A 21,728-nucleotide genomic window follows, 5' to 3' on the forward strand; every position below is an offset into this window, starting at 1 on the left:
ACTAAGATATTATAGTTATAAATGTGTAATCGCAAACGTCCCATATCTGTGGGGGAGGAGCAGTCTTAAAAATAGTGGTTAAAAACATTTTTATAAATCATAAATTCAGAAATGTATTCTTTGTAATGTATGAAAAGTACTGATATTAAAAGTTAACTATTTGAACCTGATTGTATGATTTTTAGGGAATTGTATTGAATCCAATTAGGGTCAATCTGACCCACACCAGCAAGGCTGTACCCAGAAATTGAACAGTGCACGAGGGTTAACCAATAAGTGTCACAGAATATGAGTTGTCTTAAACCACCAGTTGTTACATTTATGAAGTTGCCGTCAGTAAAGCTGAACCCATAGAGAAACTTTTCAGCAGTGTCATTAAGAGCAGCATCTCTTACCTGTCCTGTTTATGTGGTCTGTAGATGGTCCTCAGGAGTCTTCAGCCGCAGTGTGAAGTTGGCTGTGGGACTGACAGCTCATTTTAAGCTGAAGACACTGATAACACCTTCACTCTCACGATACAACACTACCGGGAGCTTCAGGAGCCAATCGAAGCCAAGCATTCTGGAGACTAAACTAATATGGAAATGTGTCCTCTGAACGGTTCACTTACAGAAGAACTATTTGATTATTGTTGAGTTTTATGGACGAGATAACATGCATATGCATATGCATATCATGCATAACATATTAACACAGTTACTGGCTTTGTGAAAAACAAGTTTATGGGTGGTGGGATTGGTTCAGAAGATGCGTAGTAGCAAATCCTCATTAACACTTATTGGCAATGTTGCAACTCGCCATTGGCTACTGACGGAAATTTGGTGATAAACTATATATTAAATAATAAATTATAATTATAAATTAATTAAAATGATAATAATAATAAATTATAAATGTGAAACTATGGAAGCTATGACACCATTTCTCAAAACTCTAAACACAAAACTACAAAACACACAACATGCAAAACGTCACACATATCAAACAAAAGCAAACACTTCATTCAAAACTATCTAAAAATGCTATTTTTGTGTACTGACTCTACATACAAGCGTCAAATGATTAGCTACATACATGCCAAACACACAGATGTGAAAAATGTAATTTTTGTAATGTAAATGTAATTCTCTCTTGTGTCTTTTGCTTGTTCATTCTGCAGTAGAGTGTATAGGAGTTTGTCATAGCACTCACACATACATGCATATGCACAAATACACTGTATATATGTAGGGGAGAGCAGGGTAAGTTGTCACATGGGTAAGTTGTCACACTGTTCACAACTCCATCACTACAGGCTCTATCTCAAAAATCAAAAAGCTACTTTGTGTGACTTCTTCTTCTATAGTCAACTTCCTGTTCACATGTGGTCAAGATTGCTGAGGTTAGCACAATTTGCTTATTTTTTGGCTTAAAAAGTAAAAAATTTGCACTTTAAATTTTATGCAATATTATTTTGCACAAAATAGAGGAGACAATAACATGTCTTATGATACTTTAGCTGACATGCTATCACATGTGCCCCAGCACCAACTCCACCCTGCCAGGCCCCAGCACCAAATGTGTATTGTTTGAATTTAAATAATTGTTTTTCCAAATTCTCTAGGCATGATTGTTTATATTTCCAGTTCTGGTTTGAATTTAAAAAATAAAATCAATAATCATAATTAAGTAGTTGTGTTCTTATTTTTAGATAATCTAGTGTGACAACTTACCCACAATGGGGCAAATTGTCACAAGTGCACATTCTCTATTCAACAGTCTACAACTCCGTAATGAGATAAGATATGAAAATGTAATGAATACAACATATGTGCCCAAGACTTCCTTCTTTCATTTGGTATGACATTTATACCATTGTGATGTATGGTGCTTAGTAAATGTTAGACAGTGTGAAAAGTGTGACAACTTACCCCGCTCTCCCCTATGCACAACTGATGAATTTTACACAGGTATGAAACTGAACTGAATCAAAACTGAACTGACTTGAGCTGAATAAAGACACTATTGTCTATTAGAATTTGAATTTGTTACAACTGTGAAGCTGCTGTGTGAAACACTTTATATAGTATAAAGCACTTTAGAAATAAAATTGACTTTCTGACTTGGCTTGTATGCATATTAGTATGTGCGTGTGTGTGTATGAATGTATATATATATATATATATGTGTGTATATATGTATGCGGTGTGTGTATATATATATATATATATATATATTTTACACTATAAACAGAAATGCAGGGGGATAAAAATAATTTCTTTATAACGTACTTGGTTACTAACGTAACCTCGGTTCCCTGAGATATGGGAACGAGTACTGCGTTGCTAGACGTGGTGGGGAAAACTCCTTTTCTCCAATTACTGAAGCCTTTTTCAGTGAAACTGCACGGCCATTGGTTCATGCAGTTGAGATAAAACGAACCAATGACAAGGCAACTGAGCTGCACGAGCCTATGGCGATGAAGCCTGAAATGGGCGGGGTCATCTGACTATATAAGCGGGCATTCTGGCATAGGATACTTAGGTTAATTTGACTGGAGCGACGACACCGAGTCGTGCCGTGACATAGCACAGCTAGCAACACAGTACTTGTTCCCCTATCTCAGGGAACCGAGGTTACGTTAGTAAATGAGTACATTCCCTTTCGATACTACACTCGTACTGCATCGCAAGACGCAGTGGGGACCCAGTTCAATCACGCCATACTATGATAGAGGAACGACTGATATGTGAATTCGCCTTAAGCATCTAAAAGGGCCCAGAGGGACCAAGTATAACAGGGCAAAGCCATATAATTTGTGGCTCAGACCTAAGTCAGGGCCCTCGCAGAGGTCAAGCCCGGCCCTGGATAATCGTTCCAAGGAAGCTCCGACTAAGTAAACCAGGAGCGCACAAGAAGTAAGGCAAATGCCTGAAGCTAACGACCCGGATCTAATCGGAGTCGCAGGGGAATTTAGCGAGCTTGAACATGTCAGGGTCAAGCTCTGCTCAGAACTGGTCCTGTCTCGGGGCAGGTGCATGGGTTCCCAGTGGGTCGGGCTCCGAGAGGACAACCTCACTATGGAGAAAGGACCCGAGCCTGAAAAGCAGGGACGTCCAGATTGTAAATCCTACCAAAGATGGACAGCGAGGCCCAGCTGGCTGCCGCACAGATTTCTGCAATGGACACACCGCTGGACCATGCCCAGGATGAGACCATGCCTCTGGTGGAGTGGGCTCATAATCCAATGGGGCATTGTAGACCCAAAGAGGAGTATGCTAACACAATCGCATCTACTATTCATCGGGATAGTCTCTGCTTCGTGACCGGATCCCTCTTGGTGCGGCCCCCGAAGCATACAAAGAGTTGTTCCGATTGCCTGAACGGGGCGGAATGCTCAATGTAAATTCTCAAAGCCCTGACAGGGCAGAGTAATTTTAAGTCCTTGTCATCCTCCGAGGGAGGAAGCACAGAGGATGTGATAACCTATGCTCTGAATGGAGTGGAGAACACTTTAGGTGCATAACCATGCCTTGGCTTCAGGACGACTTTGGAGTCGTTGGGCCCAAACTCAAGGCAGGTAGGGCTCACAGAGAGCACCTGCAAGTCCCCTACTCACTTGACCGATGCTAGAGCTAGTAGCAGGGCGACCTTTAGTGATGGGGCCGAAGGTCGGCCAACTGTAACGGCTCAAAGGGGGGACTAAGAGCCCTTAAAACTATAGACAGTTCCCATGTAGGGACAGAAGGGCGGATTCAGCCTCCTAGACCCCTTCAAAAAGCGAACAACCAGGTTGTTCCTGCCTACAGACTGGCCGGCTATGGGAGCATGAGAAGCCGCTATAGCTGCCACATAGACCTTGAGAGTGGAGAGGATGCGACCCTTATCCAACAACTCTTGGAGGAAAGACAATATCCATGATATGTTGCAAGAGGTTGGGTCTTTGCCGCGGGCTGCACACCAGGCGGAGAAGACCGACCATTTAAGGGTGTAGAGACGTCTCGTAGACAGGGCTCTAGCCTGAGAAATAGTATTTAAAACCCTCTCGGGGAGGTCCACAGGCTCCCATCGAGAGGCCATAGGTGAAGAGCCCACAGCTCAGGCTGGGGGTGCCAGGTCTTTCTGTTTGCCTGAGAGAGGAGGTCCCTTCTCAGGGGAATGGGCCATGGGGCTGCTGTGAGCAGCTGAGACAGCTCCAAGAACCAAGGTTGGTTCCTCCAGAGCATGGCCACTAGGAGAACCGTGTGCTTGTGTTCCCTGATTCGCCTGATGACCTGAGGGATCAGGGTGATCAGGGGAAAAGCGTAGAGGAGGAGGCTGGGCCAGTCGTGGGCTAGTGCATCCCTGTCCTTTGAAATTTAAGTTGGGCAATGAGAGCTGTCTTCTGGAGGCGAAGAGGTCGACCTCTGTCTGCTCCCTGGTTCAATTTGTCCAGCACATGCGTTGCCTTCAGCAAACGGAAGTTGAGGTGTGCCCATTCCAAGAGGCATTTCATCAAATAGGAGACGCTTCGAGGTGAGTCCGTCCTGGCGATTTATATAGGACACCACTGGCATGCTGTTCGAGTGGACCAGAACGTGGTGTCCCTTTAGGTCTGGCAGGAAGGTCTAAAGGGCTCGACAAACTGCTAGCATTTCCAGACAGTTGATGTGTAGCTGACTTTCCTTGTCCGACCAGGAGCCGAAGGTCGGTCTGCCCTCGCACAGAGCTCCCCAACCTGTGTTGGACGCATCTGTCGAGACAACCTTTCTTCTGAAGACCATTCCCAGAGCCTGGCCTGGTTCACCTTGATACGTAAGCGTCCGTGACGCCATCTACTGGCCGTGACGAAATGTCTTAAGGAGACCTGATCATATAGTTTCTTATTCAAAGCTAGATGGAGTTCACTGGACAGGAACAGAATAAAGATTTCCTGAGGTGCTTTTTCCCCCATTTTGACCTAATTTTTTAAAATCAAAATCTCAATGTTCGAGAATTGCAATGCATTCCAATAATCACAGAATAGAGTTAAGCATGTTATATTTTTCACCGAACAAACAGAAGAGAGTGTCACTACTGAAAGGCTTGTTTAATAATGGAAAAGCATCAAGACTGGTGTGGATTACATATGCAAAACAAATGAGAGTTGAGATAAACAGTATGATATTCATTACATCAAATCTGTTTTTCACACAGGTATAAATGCTTCAACACCGGCCTGCAACAAGGAAAGACGAAAGTGGATAGACTGAGGTTTCAATGATTCACTTGATTGAAATGAACTTCACAGCGTCCTGTTTGTCAGTGCCTGAACCCCACAAACATCCTCCATATCCGTCATGAACTATCTTTAGATGATCGCAATAACATATTCAGCAGTCCAGATCACTTCCACAAACATCCTTCCTTTCTCATTTCGACCTTCTTGCCATCAGGGCTGAAACTTAATCAGGCAGTTCTTGAAGTTTTTTAGTAGTTTTTTAGTAATCATTCAGGTCCAAAATGCACTTTCACGCCACGCTGTGCATATATATGGCTATAGTAAATATATATTGGAAGCATTTAGTCTTCTGATGTAAGTGATTCGAATAAGTCGCTGCTGTAATCATTCATAAAATCACAAAATATCCAACAGATTCAATTAATCTTTACTCCTGGTTAACTGGAAAAAAAGCTGAAACCCATTGAAAGAAACCATCAGTCACAGAAGCAAACAGATACACATGGAGTGAAAATGAGCATTCAATGAATCAAACTAAACCATTCACAGTTCCAGCAGAAGGGAGTAAAAGTGAGAATAAGAGTTTTCCAGGTCATTTTTTAAAAGTATCTGGCGTCTGTGAGCTGCTGTAATTTACCACAGCCAATCATTTTGACTCATTAGTCCTGCATCAAAAAAAACTATTTAAACATTGTAAATATCACTCATGTTTTACTAAAGAATATAAGTGCTTAAACACAAGCTTTACATTTCTGCTTTTAAACCCTCTAGAATGACTTCCATTATTATAAACAAGGGTGCACATAACTTTTTTTGGTCTGGTTCTCAAGGGAGCACCTGGAGATGCTGCTTGGTACCTAAGACTATAGATATAGAAAGACGGTTCACTCTTATTAGTTATGAATGGGAGAAACAGCAACGCACAATATGGCGGAATACGTTCTGCCTTCAAAGTAAAAGAGCCAATCGCTTATCGGTAAAGTCATCGCGTCACTGCTGCTGCTGTGGTTAGAAGCTCCGGTTCCTATAGAAACCCGAGACTCACGTTTAGGACTGCACATACGCATTGGCTCGTCAAACCTGAAAAATAATATGTCTTTAAATGCTATTTGAGCATAAGAAACAACATTTACAGGACAGTTCACACATGTCAGATTGTGTTGCTGATTTGAAATGTTATTTATTTGTGAGTTCGCAAAGCAGTTTTTGACACTCTCCCATTCAAATAAATAGGACTTAGTCTTGAATGCCCGAAATAGCTGCCCGGAGGCGTTGGAAATATGGCGGCCAAGTGAAGAGACTTTCCTTGAACTTACACTTTACGCAGCACACTTATCCTACAAACTGCCTAAATGTAAAAAAAAAAACACAATTTGTTCAATGTAGAAATTAAATATAGGTTCATCTTTGTTAAAGTTGTATTTTTTTATTTAACATTAATGACAGAGACAACAGAAGGAATATTACTCTGCTGTCACTTTATGAACGAATATACGGACACACATCCGGTTTCTTTCTCAACTGTTCACTTATGACATAACCAAGAGAATACTTGCCAAGATGGGTATTTTAACATAATTTTGTGTGTATGTGTCTGTTCAAACGCAAGTAAACGCGAAAGAGGAATCAATTCACTGTTCGAGTGATGTCTGAAACGTGACTCTCTCTGCTTGCGCACGCTACATGTGTGCGGCTGTGCGCACAGACAAACGCGCACGAGTCCCGATTTTCGTCTCTTCTTCCACATTTAAATTGCTTGAATGTGTAAATTGGCAAGAAAAAAACACATCCAAATGATAAACGTTAACTCTATGATGGCTAAACTTAGCAGTTACATGCATGCCGAACCGTAGGGTAAACGTGTCCATCCCCAAAAAATTTGGTACTCAAAAGCGCTTCTCTCCATGTTTTCTGCAGCGTTTCATCTATTTTGGCCACGCATGCGCACCAGTTCTGTGCACCCCTGATAAAGACTTTCGTGTTATTCTGTACAAACTGATGTTAAAAAACTTTCTGTGGCATTTGACAGCAAGTCACGGATGCATTCAAATAAATTACTTTGAGAGAAATGTCTTAAGGAGACCTGATCATATAGTTTCTTATTCAAAGCTAGATGGAGTTCACTGGACAGGAACAGAATAAAGGGTTCCTGAGGTGCTTTTTCCCCCATTTTATGTATGCAGGACTTCTCCAATCATTTAGTGCGCTTAAACCCCGCCTCTTACAATCAAATGTTCACTTTCAGATCCGCCTCCATCCAATCAACAACCACTGGACAAAAACAAGCCCCTCCCTACATTTTTTCTTTTCCCATAATCAGTTTCACTCAGATGTGCATTACAATATGGAAGAAAAGATCTGCAGCTACTTCTGCTACACTGCGACTTTAAGAAATCTTTACATGCCACCTTTAATAACAATGCTTATGGTGAGATGCTCAAAAAACAGCCAAAGACGTCTGCATGTGTATGGATGTAGAGCTGGTACTTTGAAGGAGATAAACTTTTCCAGAGAGAACACAGCACGCTAATTAAAGCACCACAACTAAAATATCAAACCAAAAGAAAGATCTACACCAAACTGTTGACCTTACTAATCGGCTGCTCAGATAAAAGTTCCATCACACTGACTAGCCAGAAGAAATGTGTAGGGAACTTTAAATACAGCCTCTGCACCGATGCATTTATTCATGTCATCTGATCTTACTGCGCTGGAATCCAGTTTATTGTTCTGCTTATTTAATGTATTTTGCACATGTAGCCTCAGCTGAGTGAGATTGACTGTAAACATGGACAAGCTACAGCTCCTCCGTCAATCATAGATTGTGCTGTTGCTTCTCTGACATTATTGTTGAAATTGCACTGAAAAACATGTAAACTCTGCCTCAGATGAAAGCGTGATTGTGCACAAAGTGAACAGTGGTGGAGTGATGATGCTGGTCAGATGAAGGTGGAGTCGAGCGCACTGCTGTCGTGAGCGTTGCGAGCGCGAGCTTCAAACAGCTGCTTGATCAGGGCAGATTTCTCCTGCTCCAGCTGAGTGATGCGGTCGCTCTTCTCGGTCACTTCCTGTAAGTGAGAAAGGAAGAGAACTTCAGAATTTTATTTCATTCCCGGAGAAATTTAAATTAATTGAAGACAAACTATGGGAGATAGTTAGCATGGTGACCAAAGCAAAGTACTATTCTGTCATTACAGAGACGTCAGTCATACTGAACAACTTTCTGTTGTGCATTGTGAATCTTTAAAGTCTGTGTACGATATCAGAATGAATGTGAATGTGAGTTTGCAGTGGATTGTGGGGGATCTACTCCTTTATGAGGTGTTTGTCAGTTTATTTCCACCATCAAGCAAACACAAAAACATTGATGACTTGATTTCTGGGGTGCTTTTGGGAATGGGGTGGGAATCTCAGGGTACCTCATGATACGATACACGATACATGGCTCTTGATACCAATAATATCACAAAACAGCAATTCTGCGATAATCAGTATATTGCTAGACAATCCTATAATGATACATCATGATATCTGTCTAACTATGAAAACAAAATGCCTGTGAAAAGGTTAAGAGCAGGTTTTCCAGACTTTGGACTTAAACGTGGCTGGGACATCTATTATTTTACTCACACTGCTGTCCGCCATCCCGTTAAAACCATTTAAAAAAAAAATTTTCTTAGGTTACCCATGTTCACGACTCCTCATTCATGTGTTGAGCGCCATTTCGAGGAGCCATGAAGTAGCAACACTGGGAGCAGGAAATCTATTTAGAGCTCCTTATTTTATTAATTAAAATATCAATATTTGGTGCCAACATATCGATTATCGTATTGAGAAGGAGAAGGACAATATATTGCCCTATCAATATTTTGTCCCACCCCTATTTGGGAATAAAGTGTCTTTCCAGAACAGGAATGAGGAACTATTCTGCACAAAAAGGTCAAATATTAAAATGAAAGGCCTTTATGCTCTTTTCAAAGCTTTACACTGTTATAGCAAGTCCAAGCCAGCGGTTTCAGTCCGAGTTCACAGATCTCGGGTGTTATAAGTGATATCTGTGGCAGGCGTGGGTTTGGTTCGGCGATGTGTGACCTGTGTGAGGAGGCGGTTGTGCTCCTTCAGTGTGTGAATGGCTTGAGGAGGAGCAGTGCTGGACGACGCACCAGCAGACAGCGAGCCTGAGGACGAGAACGTCTGGAGAACAGCAGAACACATGATGAACATTCAGACACACGTCAGCTACTGATTCTCAACAACTTTCAGTTGTAAACGGAACTCTTAAAATAATTATCTGGAAACCAAAGTAACATAACTTGATTACTGTCAATCACCTTGATTTTCCAATCAGCTCAGTAACCACAAGGATATATCAGAGTGAAAGGATGTTTATACGAACCTTCCCAGAAAAGGAAATTAAATCACTGAGGCAGAGTGTGACTTCCTGTAGTTTTGGCAGAAGAACATCCAACCGACTTTGACAAGATTCAGCCAAAAACTCCTGAAGAAACAAAATACGGTGTCAGAAAAGAGCTTCTTGATTAAGGGGGTCATTGGAATTGGTTTTCTGGGGTATTTGTATGAATCATAGTAATACACATTCACTGTTCATTTACATCAAATACTGCAATCAAATTTGCATTTAGAATTTTTCCTTGACAAAGTTTTTTTTTTTTAATTATGTGCAAATTCAGTTTTGTTCCAGACTGCTCCTGTAGTTCTCATTGGGCTGAAGTTAAACTCAGGAGAGTTTGACACCGTTGATCTAAATGAAACGCTCAGTTTTGCTGCTGCTTTAAAACTTCAGTGTTACAGCGTCTCTCGTTGCACTCCACTCTCTGAGATATGATCAATTCTGAAAGAATACTTTAAGTTATTGGAAGAGTTTTTAAAACCCATGAACTAAAATACACTGAAATATCATGATAAAAAATAGTAGCATTTTTTCCAGAGTTTTGGCTGATTTCTGGCAGTAAAAAGCCTCAAAAGTGTTCTTAATTTCAGTCAGGAAGACTCTCTCAGACAACTGGAATCAATCAATCAATAAATCCTCCCATTGGAAGACTTTCTGAACTGTAGTTTTAAATGAGATGTCTCGATTTCTTGAGCACAATAATGACGTGAGGCTCTACTGAGGGTCATGTTAAATCAGTGATAGGAAACAGCAGAACGTACGGTCGAGTGACGGCTCTGGCCGACGTGTCTCTGCGTCTCAGTGATGTTATGGATCTGGGTCTGGTACCATTCTCTGGCTCGCTCCAACACATCCAGCCCGGCCAGCAGTGAGTCTTTCTCCTGCTCCAGCTCCTTCATCTGTTTCAGCTGAAAGAATCACAAACTCAGTCTGACCTCCTCCTGTAATCCAGGGTTGCTGCACATCTTTGAAAATCAAATGTAAGGCTTTTTAAGACCTGAAAATTAATACCGGGCCATCATGTTCAGCTGATTAGAAGAGCTGTTGCAAGTGGAAACATATATCACGATAATTGCAGAAGCTTTTATCATGGTATTGAATTAAGTTACAAAACTTAAAGGTGCAGTGTGTAAATTTTAGGAGAATCTATTGACAGAAATGCAATATAATATACATAACTAATAATATACTATGTTTTCAGTGGTGTATAATGACCTTATATAAAGAGCTGTTTTTATTACCTTAGAATGAGCCATTTCTATCTACATTCACCACGGGTCCCCTTACATGTTAAGTCGCCATTTTGCGCCGGCATGTTTCTACAGTAGCCCTAAAAGGATAAAATTCTCTACAGAGTGTGTTTCGTCACTACGTCCTTGTTGTTTTTAGAGGCAGCTTGGCTACCCTCTGCTGTCTCAGACGACATCTTTGTCCTGTGTCGGCCACCGTAGCTTCTCTATGTACTTCGAAAGGGAGGGGTGAGCGGTGGACTGAGTAATTCGCAACCTCACCGCTAGATGCCGCTAACATTTACACACTGCAACTTTAAGTGTTGTCCTCCTAACAGGTTTAATAACTTATCAATGTTTATACCTTTACAAGGTCTCATTGAAAAGTGTACACAGTTACTAAGCACAGTAGCCTATCAATTTTGCTTAACACATTTATTATTACCTTATCAGCTCTTTCACCAACGGTTTATTAAAACTTGTCGACTACAGTCTCATAGACGTACGTCTATGTATCCTGTAAGCTAAATGAAGGAACGCGCTTGTAAATTTAAAACGCAAACAACATGGAAAAGAGCGGAAGGTTTAGGGTGATGTGTTTTCAGAAGTTCAACTTGACACAGCATTTTAAAACGGCACGAGAAACTGAAAAAAGCAGATGAGATGCGGTCAAAGACACCAGTTTAACGCATTAATCTATATGTTTAGATGGAAAACGACATTTTCTCTATTTTTTCATCACCACTAGGCTAGCTAGGGCGAACAAAGCGCAAGAATTTATATTAAAATCTATATTATTTGACGTTTATAAAAAGAGTGATTATTCAAAAGAGTAGGGTAGCTACTCACCAATAGCAGATTACAATACAAGAGAAGAAGACAATATCTCTGTTGTTATCTTCTGAAATATTCCGAGATGTGTCTAAAGTCTGCGGTCTTTTGCTTCATATTTCATTGCTCTCCAATATGATGGCTGTTGACGAGGCAATTGATCGTTATTCCTAATGTGCGTGCCATACCTGAACGTGCAATGACTCCTCCCCCAGTAAAACCATTGTTTATAGGCACATTTACAACATTTATTAACCCTTATTTTATTTGATCTTTTTAGGTTTTTAATTATTTTTCTTTTAATGAAAGTGACAAACAGGGGGGGCTGCGCCGGTGCTAAGCACATTTCTGGTGGGGGTAAAGCCCCTGCAAGCCCTGGCCTAGCGCCGCCACTGCCTATTTATTTATTTATTGGGTTTAATATTTAATTATTTTGTAAGTATTTCAATTAAACATTGTGCCTTGTTAGGTTACCAGAGTTTAAATGTTATGGTTAGGTATGTGTGTGTTACACATACATTTAAATATGTTTTTAGGCTCCACTAGTTGTGATGTTTTGTTTTAACAGCTGATAGAGTTTTATAAGGCTAATAAAAAAACTGGCCGAATGTGTTTGTCATTTGTGGTGCTAGCATTGCTTTATCTTATGGTCAGTTTAATTAAATATTTATCTCTGTTTTTTTAGAACTTTTAGCATAGCCCTAATGTTTGTGTAATTTTTCTACAAGCTGTAACAGAATGTTTGCGGGTGCGGGCTGTTTTAAAGCGGGTGTGCTTGGATTGGTTTGATTGACAGCTCTTGATTTACTGTAGACAACAGAATAGACCTCGCCCCTTTTCAGTGCTGCACTCGTTGTGTTTTATCTTCCGATTAATATTTGAACAGAATTAAGGTAAGAGGATTTATGAATGAACCGCTTGTTTTAAAATCTTCCTGGTCTACTGACCGTCCATTGCCGTGTTTTCCTCCTTGTTTCAAGCGTGTTGTTTTTGAATCGCTCTTTCCAAACTCTTCTTCGACGACTGCGCACTGTGCTCAGGACTGTGCGTATTGCCACCTAATGGACCCTTCTGTCCTGATTGCGCATGCGCTGTTGCACGCGCACCATCCGCACGGTCTCGAAATTTGGGCTGCACGCGGACGGGGTGTGCGGATGTCCGCGAGCCCTCCGGATGACGAAACGCAGCGCCAGTTCCGTTTTTTCCGTAAGTTGAATAGGGAAGGCGTAGGACATACAGCTTAAGCTTTTTTAAGAATACAGAATCGCGTTCTGGTGGAAGCACTTGTGATGCGAATATTTGTGCCTATAAAGCATATACATTTTGATTTTTTTTTAGAAAATGACCGATCGTTTCGCTAGATAAGACCCTTATTCCTCGTCTGGTATCATTTAAAGCCCTTTGGAGCTGCACTGAAACTGTAATTTTGACCTTCAACTGTTTGGAGGTCATTGAAGTCCACTATAAGGAGAATAATCCTGGAATGTTTTCATCAAAAACCTTAATTTCTTTTTGACTGAAGAAAGAAGGACATGGACATCTTGGATGACATGGGGGTGAATAAATTATCAGGAAATTTTTATTTGAAAGTGAACTATTCCTTTAAGTAAATTTTTCAAGTATGCGTACTTTGAAAACTAAATGATGCACAACTTGTGAATGAATGATTCTTTCTGCAGGATTTGAATGATGGAGCAAGAAATGGCAAAAAGAGTCGAATGCTGAGTGTATCTTTATAGAAAAACAAGCACTAAAATCAGTGCCTAGTGCATCTCAAATCTCATTTCTACTTCTGTATATTCAAACTTGTAAAGTTGTGACACAATTGTTCACAAGACATGACAACTAATGAGGTTTGCCATCCCTGACATCCAACCTGGCACAGCACATCTTCATATATGAACTGACAAAATCAAGTCACCTGCTTTTCTATTGTGGTTTATACAATACTGATTGTTTCAAAGCAGCTTTACAATAATAATCAATTATGCAAACAGAAATCGATTCTGCTGTAAAGCAGCTCTACAGTGTTGATTCAGTTCTGTTCAACAAGTGTTGATGTTGCAAAATTTGTCAATTAAGAAATGAAGTCGAAACAGCTGTAAAGCAGCTCTTTAGAAGGCAATAGTGTCATTATTAACTGTTATTAACTCAGACTTTTAGTCTGTTACATACTTCAGCTTTAAGACATTTTACTTATTAAGTACATTCAAAAGTAAATACTTTTGTACAAGTAGAAATTTTAAAAGGGGCTAAAGTTTTGAACACGTTTAATATAGAGCATTTCAATTAATGAAATCTCGATCAATAAAGCAGCTCACATCAAGATGTGGTTTTAGCTCCGTCCTCTGCAGAAAGATGAACTGCCGTCTCAACTCTTTTTAAAGTGTGTGAGTGAAACAGAGGGAAATAAAGGGAGGGGTGAGGCTTTGTGCCGTGTGTTTGTGCGGTGGGCCATCGACAGGGAAAATCCTCTTTGTATAGAGAGACGGGGGAGCAGACAGACACTGACACACAACTGCTGTTACAAGAAAAACGATGTAAACGCCACATGAGGGACAAGAGCGAACACATCGCATTAACACTGTTTGTCCTGCTCCAATACTAAAATATTTGGAAAGTTTTGCAGAACAGACGATTCAAGACAAAGTACTGAATCTGAATGAGCGTCAGGAAGAAACAGCAATTGTAAGAGAAAGTACAGCACAGAAAATACCATCACTAACATGATCATCATACTACACAATCCATCAGGACGTGACCATCGACACAATCTTGCCCTGTCTGTCTGTGTGTCCGTCTGTCTCACTCACCCAGAGGTAGAAGTGCAGGGCTCTGCTGGAGAAAAGGCTGCTGCTCAGAGGGATGAAGACGGTGGTGTAAGCAGCCCACACGGCAGCGTCAAGGCCCTGGGGCCCGAGCCTACTGACCACCATGAGGGGGAGGGACAGAGCGGCTGGAGACCAGCAGAGAGACACAGAGAAACCAGAACGACAGACAGAGAAAGAGAAAGAGAGAGAGCGAATGTGAACGCAGGGAGGAGCGACAGGCAGCGAAAGAAAGACAGCTGAGAGGAGGGGCTTCAGACGACACTGAACACATCAGTCATAAACATCTGTTGAGTCAACGCTTTCACAGACTTTATAGCAGTGTGCAGACGTTTCTCACGATGGACAGAAACTAGGGCTGCACGATTATAACAAAAATCATAATTGTCGATTATTCCTCTGAAACTGTAATTGTGATTCTTAATTACAATTATCACAATTTATATTGAATGGTGTTTTGAAAAGCTTTATACCATTGTTTGAAGCAACTGCATGCCATATTTTTATATAAAAATACATTAAAAAAAACTCTTCCTTAATTTTTTTTATTGCTTTTCTATAGCATTAAGTCTCAAATGTCACTATTCATTGGTTTGGTTTCTTCTTTAAATAATAAAAAAGTAAACATATGCATGGTACAATAATAGGGGCTTTAGCACCGGGTTCTTGGACCTTAGTTATAGGAATTAGGTGGTTCCCCGAAAACTAATGTTCACCTAGGGCAATTTTCCTGGTTGCATTTGGACCGCAAGTAGGAACTCTGAAGTGAAGTTGTTGTGACTTTTATATTGACGGCGATGAGATGCCCAATGTCACTAGCAGAGCAAAAATACATAATCATGTTTTGCTTGGTCCGCTCAAAGTCACACTGGATTTTCTCCATAGTGTAAGGTTGACAGGGTCCATCTATCACTGTTTTCTATATTTGCAGAGTTAGTTCGTGGAGTAAATATATAGACTGTGTACACAGCTTTGAAGTAGTCGTGATTCGCCTCTCATAACGTAACATGCTCTAAACACACCTCTTAAGCACACAGAATAATGTAAGTGGATATTGTTTTCGTAATCGTGCCTTTGAACAATTACGAAATCGTGGCATCCGTAATCGTATTTAGAAATTCAATTAATTGTGCAGCCCTAGCAGAAACATTAATGACAACTAGGGCTGCAACTAGGGTTGAGCCGATAGACGATGCCACGACATCACGATGTTGAGCCGACATTGTGCATATATTTAGTAAAATGCTCCTCTCTAAGTTCATTTTTGTAGCTGAGTTTTTGGACATTGAACAGCCTTTCTGAGATAAAAGTGACGGTAAATGTGACATTTTTACAAGCTGTTTTATTGATGCCTTTCCGTGATTGAAACACTGATTGATCGATTACATGTGACATGATACGGATTTCGGTAAGTTGTACTTTATCTTTCAGCATACCTTCAGATGTTCATTCATGTTTATTTTGTGTTGTAACTAGTAAAGCAGAAGAGATTATCAGTTCACCTGCGCTGTTTGAACTGAAGCGCTACAGCAATCTGTCAAGCCACAAAGCGCCAAGAAAGATTGCAATACCTGGAGAGACGTCTATGGTCTCACTCCAGTCTATGGGAAAGTAGCCCATTTTCGAAAGTTGCCCATTGTGCAATTTCATGTCAACAAATGTTCATTATGTTTTGGTCATTTGTGAATCTGACGGCTCGAGGCGCGCCACGCGTCATTGTGCTCACGGTTACAGATGATCACCTTATCAGTGAGATTGTCACTAACAACATTAAAACTCCCCCTGTAACGAGAGACGGATATCCGAAAAGCAGGTATGAGCTTATATGACCACAAACACAGTTTTAGGGCGAAGGGAGGGGAAAACTGAAAGAAACTACCATTCCGTCAGTCAATTAGGAAGAAATGGAACAGGGAGTAGGCAGTGGCAAGGACATTTTCACACCGATAGATAAGCTTGCAAAAACACAGGTATCAAGTCTGTCAAAAGTCTTTTGCAGACAAATAAAGGAAATTTCTTTGCCCAGGTAACACAGAGAAAGAGTAAACATTGTTCTAAACATTGCTGTATTTACATATACTACCGACATTGTAACAATACAAAGCAGGTTAAAAATCAGCAAAGTTACACTTTAAGATATATAGTTATCATGAAATAAGATTTGGTCATATCGTCCACCCCTAAATGACAGGTTACTTAATCTAATTGAGAAAATAATTAACCTACATTATGCTCATGCCCTCAAATTAAATTGTGATTTGTTTTTACTTTTACTGTCCCCCTCAAGGGACAGCTTTTGCCCCTCAAGGGACTAGTTTTGCAGGGAGTAACAGACAATACATACTACACATTGCACAAAAGACCATAGTTCATAATCAAAGTAATCTACCCATGAAGAGTTCATTAAACCAACAGCCACGGTACAAAAGAAACACAAAATCATTTTGTTCTTCCATTGGGCACCCAGAGGGCAACATCTGAAATTCTATATATACAGGGTGACCATTGAATGTGCCTTAATTAAAACCTGTAAATAGGCTGAATTTAATTTACCCCTATGACTTTTCCTTTCTGCATTTTATTATTACATTCAGAAATAATGCAAAATATTAGTAAATAAAGCAAAATGTTTACAAACATAATAAACAGGTCTTCTTTACCATTCCATAATCCACTCCGTTTGTGACGGTGTGGCGCCGCTGCTCGTCTCGGCTCCTCGTGTGTCGTCGCGGCCTTGTGAAGCCAGTCATCGTTTCACTGCGTGACCGAGGCAGACCCAGGCTCTCAACTTAACGAAGAAGAGAAAAACAATTACAAACAGAGAAAAACACATACAGCACTAAACAAAGAACTAAATGAAGAAAATACAGTCTTAGAATGACTTATTTCATTACCGTTTAGGGCTGCAACAACTAATAGATAAAATTTGTTATTATCGGTAATGAAAATAATCAACAACGAATGTGATAATCGTTTGGTTGCTAATTGTTCGATAATCAGTGTTTATATGTGAATAAGCCTAAATTAAATCTGTTCATCATTTAAAGTGATCGTGTCTCTTCAGAAGACTTGGATTAAACTGCTCAATTCATTCTTAAAGAATGTTTCGAAGCTTCAGAGTTATGAGTGAATAGACTTTTAATGGAGGTACAGAAATCTCCCAGGTTTCATTAAAGTATGCTATCTTCACATTTGTGTCCCGAAGATGCACGAAAGTCATATGGGTTTGGAACGACATGAGGTTGAGTAAGTGATGACATTTTCAACTTTGGGTGAACTAACACTAACCAAATTGGCATTTGTGCTTGGCTGGTGCTGAGCCAATTTTTGCTCCGATTTACAGAATAGAGTACCTCAGGGATGACATGTTTTTGTAGGCAAAACCCGGAAGCGAGTTAGCATTTTAGGACTTCCAGTTCCATCGCACTAAAGTCTATGGGTTTTTTGAATGGGTTTTTGCTAAATCGCCTGAAATAAGGTCTGTGGTTAACAAAGCCTCTAAATATTTTCACGTTTTGATCTATGACATAAAACACACCAGTTATAACTCGCTTGTGATTTTTTAAACCTTTATTGTGTCTTAAAAACGCTGGTTGCTAACAAATTGCTAAAAAGGACTACTTCCTTTGGCGGGGACTTTAGACGTCATCATGGCAAACAGGACATTTGGACAGCATTTCTCATGAAAAAGTGGATAAGTATTCATACACAGCACAGATCATAATCAGCGAGCATGTTTTTAAGTTGTTTTTTAGATAAAGTTTGAGGAAGCTTGGTGGTGGTGACGTTGATCCAGAACCATGGTTGCTGTAGTCCGTTTATAGCCTACTGTTAGCTTTTTATATCTGACGACTTTATTTAGGCTTCAAAATGTATAAATGTTGTGTTAACTTGTAAAGATTATCTTGATAGACAAAACGTGTAAGTGCCATAACCCTTTGTTAAACACAGAGCTTATTTTTTGCGATTTTCCAAAAGTCTATGGGAAAAATGCATAGGTTTCGATCGAGGGAACCCGTGCGCTGCTAACTTCTGGGTTGGCCTACAAAAACACGTCATCCCTGAGGTACTCTATTTTCCTGTGGGTCATTCTTTTCAGGTTGGAAATTACAGAAATCCATGTCAATAAAAAAATAAATAAAAAACCACATCCCTGTAGGAGGCATTAAAATACAATCAATAGTCAAAGGAGCTGTTTACACGACACTGTTTTCAACTAAAAACGTACAACTTTATGCGTTTTTTTCCATTCATTTATACGACAACTGCGTTTTGGGTGCCTGAAAATGCAAACTTTTGAAAACGGTCTCGGTCTAAACAACAAAAACGCGAATCTGTGAAAACGATGACGTCATGCACATGCGTATTACATGTTCAGTTTATAGTGTTTCATCGCCATCTAATGGCCTGACAGCAGAATACAGCATTTTTAGTCGTTTTCGCAGATCTGTGTGAATGGGGATCGTTTTGACAATGGTGTCATCTGTACGCAGAAAACTGAAAAGGAAAACTTCTCCGTTTTAAGCATATCGTTGTTGTGTAAATGTAGCCTGGGGATCTACCTACGTAATCTACCTGTCTGTAATTATCAAGTGCTTCTGAAGATCTTAATTAGCTGCTTCACTTGTGTTTGATCAGGTTTGGAGCTGAACTTTGTAGGAAGGTGAATCTCCAGGAACAGGATTGGGCACCTCTGGCCTAAGTTGAGTTTGATTGGGTGGGACTGCTCTATCGAAAGACTGTCAGGTTTGTCTGGTGAGTTCATAATGGAGACATGCACCAACAAGCTCTTTTATGCATTGTGGGTCTATCATCTCTGTGACATCATTGAGTGATAAGATTAACGTATCTCATTGCAACACCTTTTAACTAAGCTATTAGGTACAGAAACTCTTATAAAACTTGATCAGTGAATCAAACGAAACTAAGGCTGCAACAACTAACGATTAATCCGATCCGATCCGATCAATCAGATAAAAAAAAAGCCCAATTGTCTTTTTTTATTTTATTGACAAAACACACTATTCCACATCCTGCCCAATGCTGTCCTTCAAACAAACATGCCAACTAAATGCTATAAAAACATATAGTGAATATATCTATGCTATATGCAAAAGAAGGAAGTCCGCATCCGCAGCCTTCTGAAGTGAAGCGATGCGTTTGTGTAAGAAAAATACCCATATTTAACAAGTTATGAAGTAAAATATCTAGCTTCCTCCAGACCGCCATCTGTATTCAATTTTCAAAGAAAGTGTAAAACTCTTGCAGTTTACGCTACATCCTACGCTTTCCCTTTTCAACTTACGGAAAAAGCTTAACTGACGCGACACCAAGTTGAATACAGAAGGCGGTCTTGGCGGAAGCTAGATATTTTACTTCATAACTTGTTAAATATGGATTTTTTTTTTTTACACAAACACATCGATTCGCTTCAGAAGGCCTTTATTAACCCCCTGGAGCCGTGTGGAGTACGTTTATGATGGATGGATGTGGATGGAGACACTTTCTTCAGCTCATACTCGTTGGTATCGCTCACTGCCATTATAAAGCTCGGATGTGTCAGGATATTTATTAATATAACTCAGATTGTGTTCATCAGAAAGAAGAAAATCATATACACCTAGGATGGCTTGAGGGTGAGTAAATCTTCATTTGAAAGAGAACTAATCCATTAAATAAAGAATGATGAAGAACAGACTGTAGCTTTTTTTTAGTCACAAAAATGACCTGATATGCAAAATTGAGAAAAAAAAAAAAAGTTAACATAAAACATGTTGGGAATTGGGGTTGTTTTACAGGCTTGATAGTGCACAATGTCAGCTCTGTTTGCTAATTTATTCTGTTCATCCTGTGTTTCGACAGTTACTGCTGTTTGTAAAGTAAGGGTTTGGCACTAAACGGTCTCATGCCAAACATTCCTGTCATTATGAAAGATTGAGAGCAGCAGAGCTTTCACACCTTAAAAAAAAAAACATCATGAAACAATTATAGAAAGCCTGATTTTCTCCAGTACTTCAACATTCAGCTCCTGCACGGGAATTAACTGTAATTATTTACAATGTGTAGCTGTAGAAATCTCACTTAAGGTTTATTTAACATCTTTATGTGTCATGACATCTTTAAAAAGTAATCTGCTCCTGAATCTGGACTTTCTAGTGATGATCGCCTGTCACTGCCCTGATCCTTCAGCACAGGGTTCCTAAACTCTCTCATACAGTGAAAGTGAACGGATGTGAATTGATCACTCACCTGTTTTTTGGCCATCAGGAGATTCCAGAGCGACTGATTCAACGGATCGGACGTGATGCGCGTTTTGCTCGATGTGGATCTGATCGGATCGATACGGACACTCGGATCTAGATGCGACTGAAAACCCCGAGTAATGTGAAGAATTGCCGTGTTTGTCTGAATACGCGGAGCTCTCGTGCTGTCTGTTCCGACTGTGGACTGTGTTTAATCCGTTACTCGGTCCAAGCGGCCGAACTTTAAATTCAAGCGGCCGTCCGGTACCGCCGGTTCTCTGCTGTGATTTCAGCTGCTGACGGTGGTTTGAAGCGAGTGGTTTGCTGCCGTTTTCGGGATTGAACATCGAGTATCTAAGTCCCGCAACGAATCGCTCGAAAGTCAGGCAGCCGTGATGCGGCGCGACCCGCCTCAAACCCTCCAGAACTCCCGGGGGTAAATCGCGAGCCTCCGCGCCGCGCCACCGACTCTCAATCTCAGACAGGTGAACGTAACCCCGTCTTCCATCGTCAAGGATATCGAATAAAGTTCGCAAACTATGAAGGAAAGCTTTTGGAAGACCTTGTGTGCTGAACTCCGTGTCTTTCGGCTGCATATTCGCTGTTTTATAAATTGGACAGTCTTTTCTGACGCCACTTTGAATGATTAGTCCGTTGGGATCTGTTTGTGTCAAAGCCATTAAGTTTTCTTCACCAGCACAGCGATTATCCTAATATCCCCTCTTGCCCATCGGCTATTTTGTCCTTTATTTTCTCTTCCGTCTCTCTCTCTCTCTCTCTACTCAAGCTCCCGAACACACTTCTTCTGAACCGAATCTCTGTCGCTCCGCCCTGCGCGCTCTCGCGCTCTCGCTCAAGCGATCCACACGCTCATTGGCCAAAGGGAGAGTTGCTTCAACGTTATTGGCTGAAACAACAGCAACAATAAGTTTGAGTTTTGCTGGAGAAGTATTTGAATATCAATAAAGCCAGTCAAATTACCCGCAAATATTTGAAAAGCACAGATAA

At 40.5% G+C, this 21,728-nt stretch overlaps 1 protein-coding gene across 2 annotated transcripts; it reads right to left on the bottom strand.

The window, feature by feature from the left end:
* Nucleotides 1–5,032: 5,032 nt before the first annotated feature.
* sapcd2 (suppressor APC domain containing 2) lies at nucleotides 5,033–21,549 on the bottom strand. 2 transcript variants are annotated; one of them, XM_051894895.1, is made up of 6 exons: nucleotides 20,728–21,549; nucleotides 17,139–17,266; nucleotides 10,352–10,498; nucleotides 9,576–9,677; nucleotides 9,272–9,373; nucleotides 5,033–8,247 (listed from the first exon to the last, which is right to left on the bottom strand). In XM_051894895.1, the coding sequence occupies exons 1-6, from the start codon at nucleotides 21,398–21,400 to the stop codon at nucleotides 8,119–8,121; spliced, it is 1,281 nt and encodes a 426-aa protein (XP_051750855.1). In that variant the 5' UTR covers nucleotides 21,401–21,549; the 3' UTR covers nucleotides 5,033–8,118. The 2 variants fall into 2 exon arrangements, with proteins under 2 accessions (XP_051750855.1, XP_051750856.1); XM_051894896.1 differs by lacking the exons at nucleotides 17,139–17,266; nucleotides 20,728–21,549 and adding an exon at nucleotides 14,464–14,870.
* Between the last annotated feature and the right edge of the window lie 179 nt (nucleotides 21,550–21,728).

This window comes from Ctenopharyngodon idella, chromosome 5 (genome assembly GCF_019924925.1).
Source record: "Ctenopharyngodon idella isolate HZGC_01 chromosome 5, HZGC01, whole genome shotgun sequence".
NCBI lineage: Eukaryota > Metazoa > Chordata > Actinopteri > Cypriniformes > Xenocyprididae > Ctenopharyngodon > Ctenopharyngodon idella.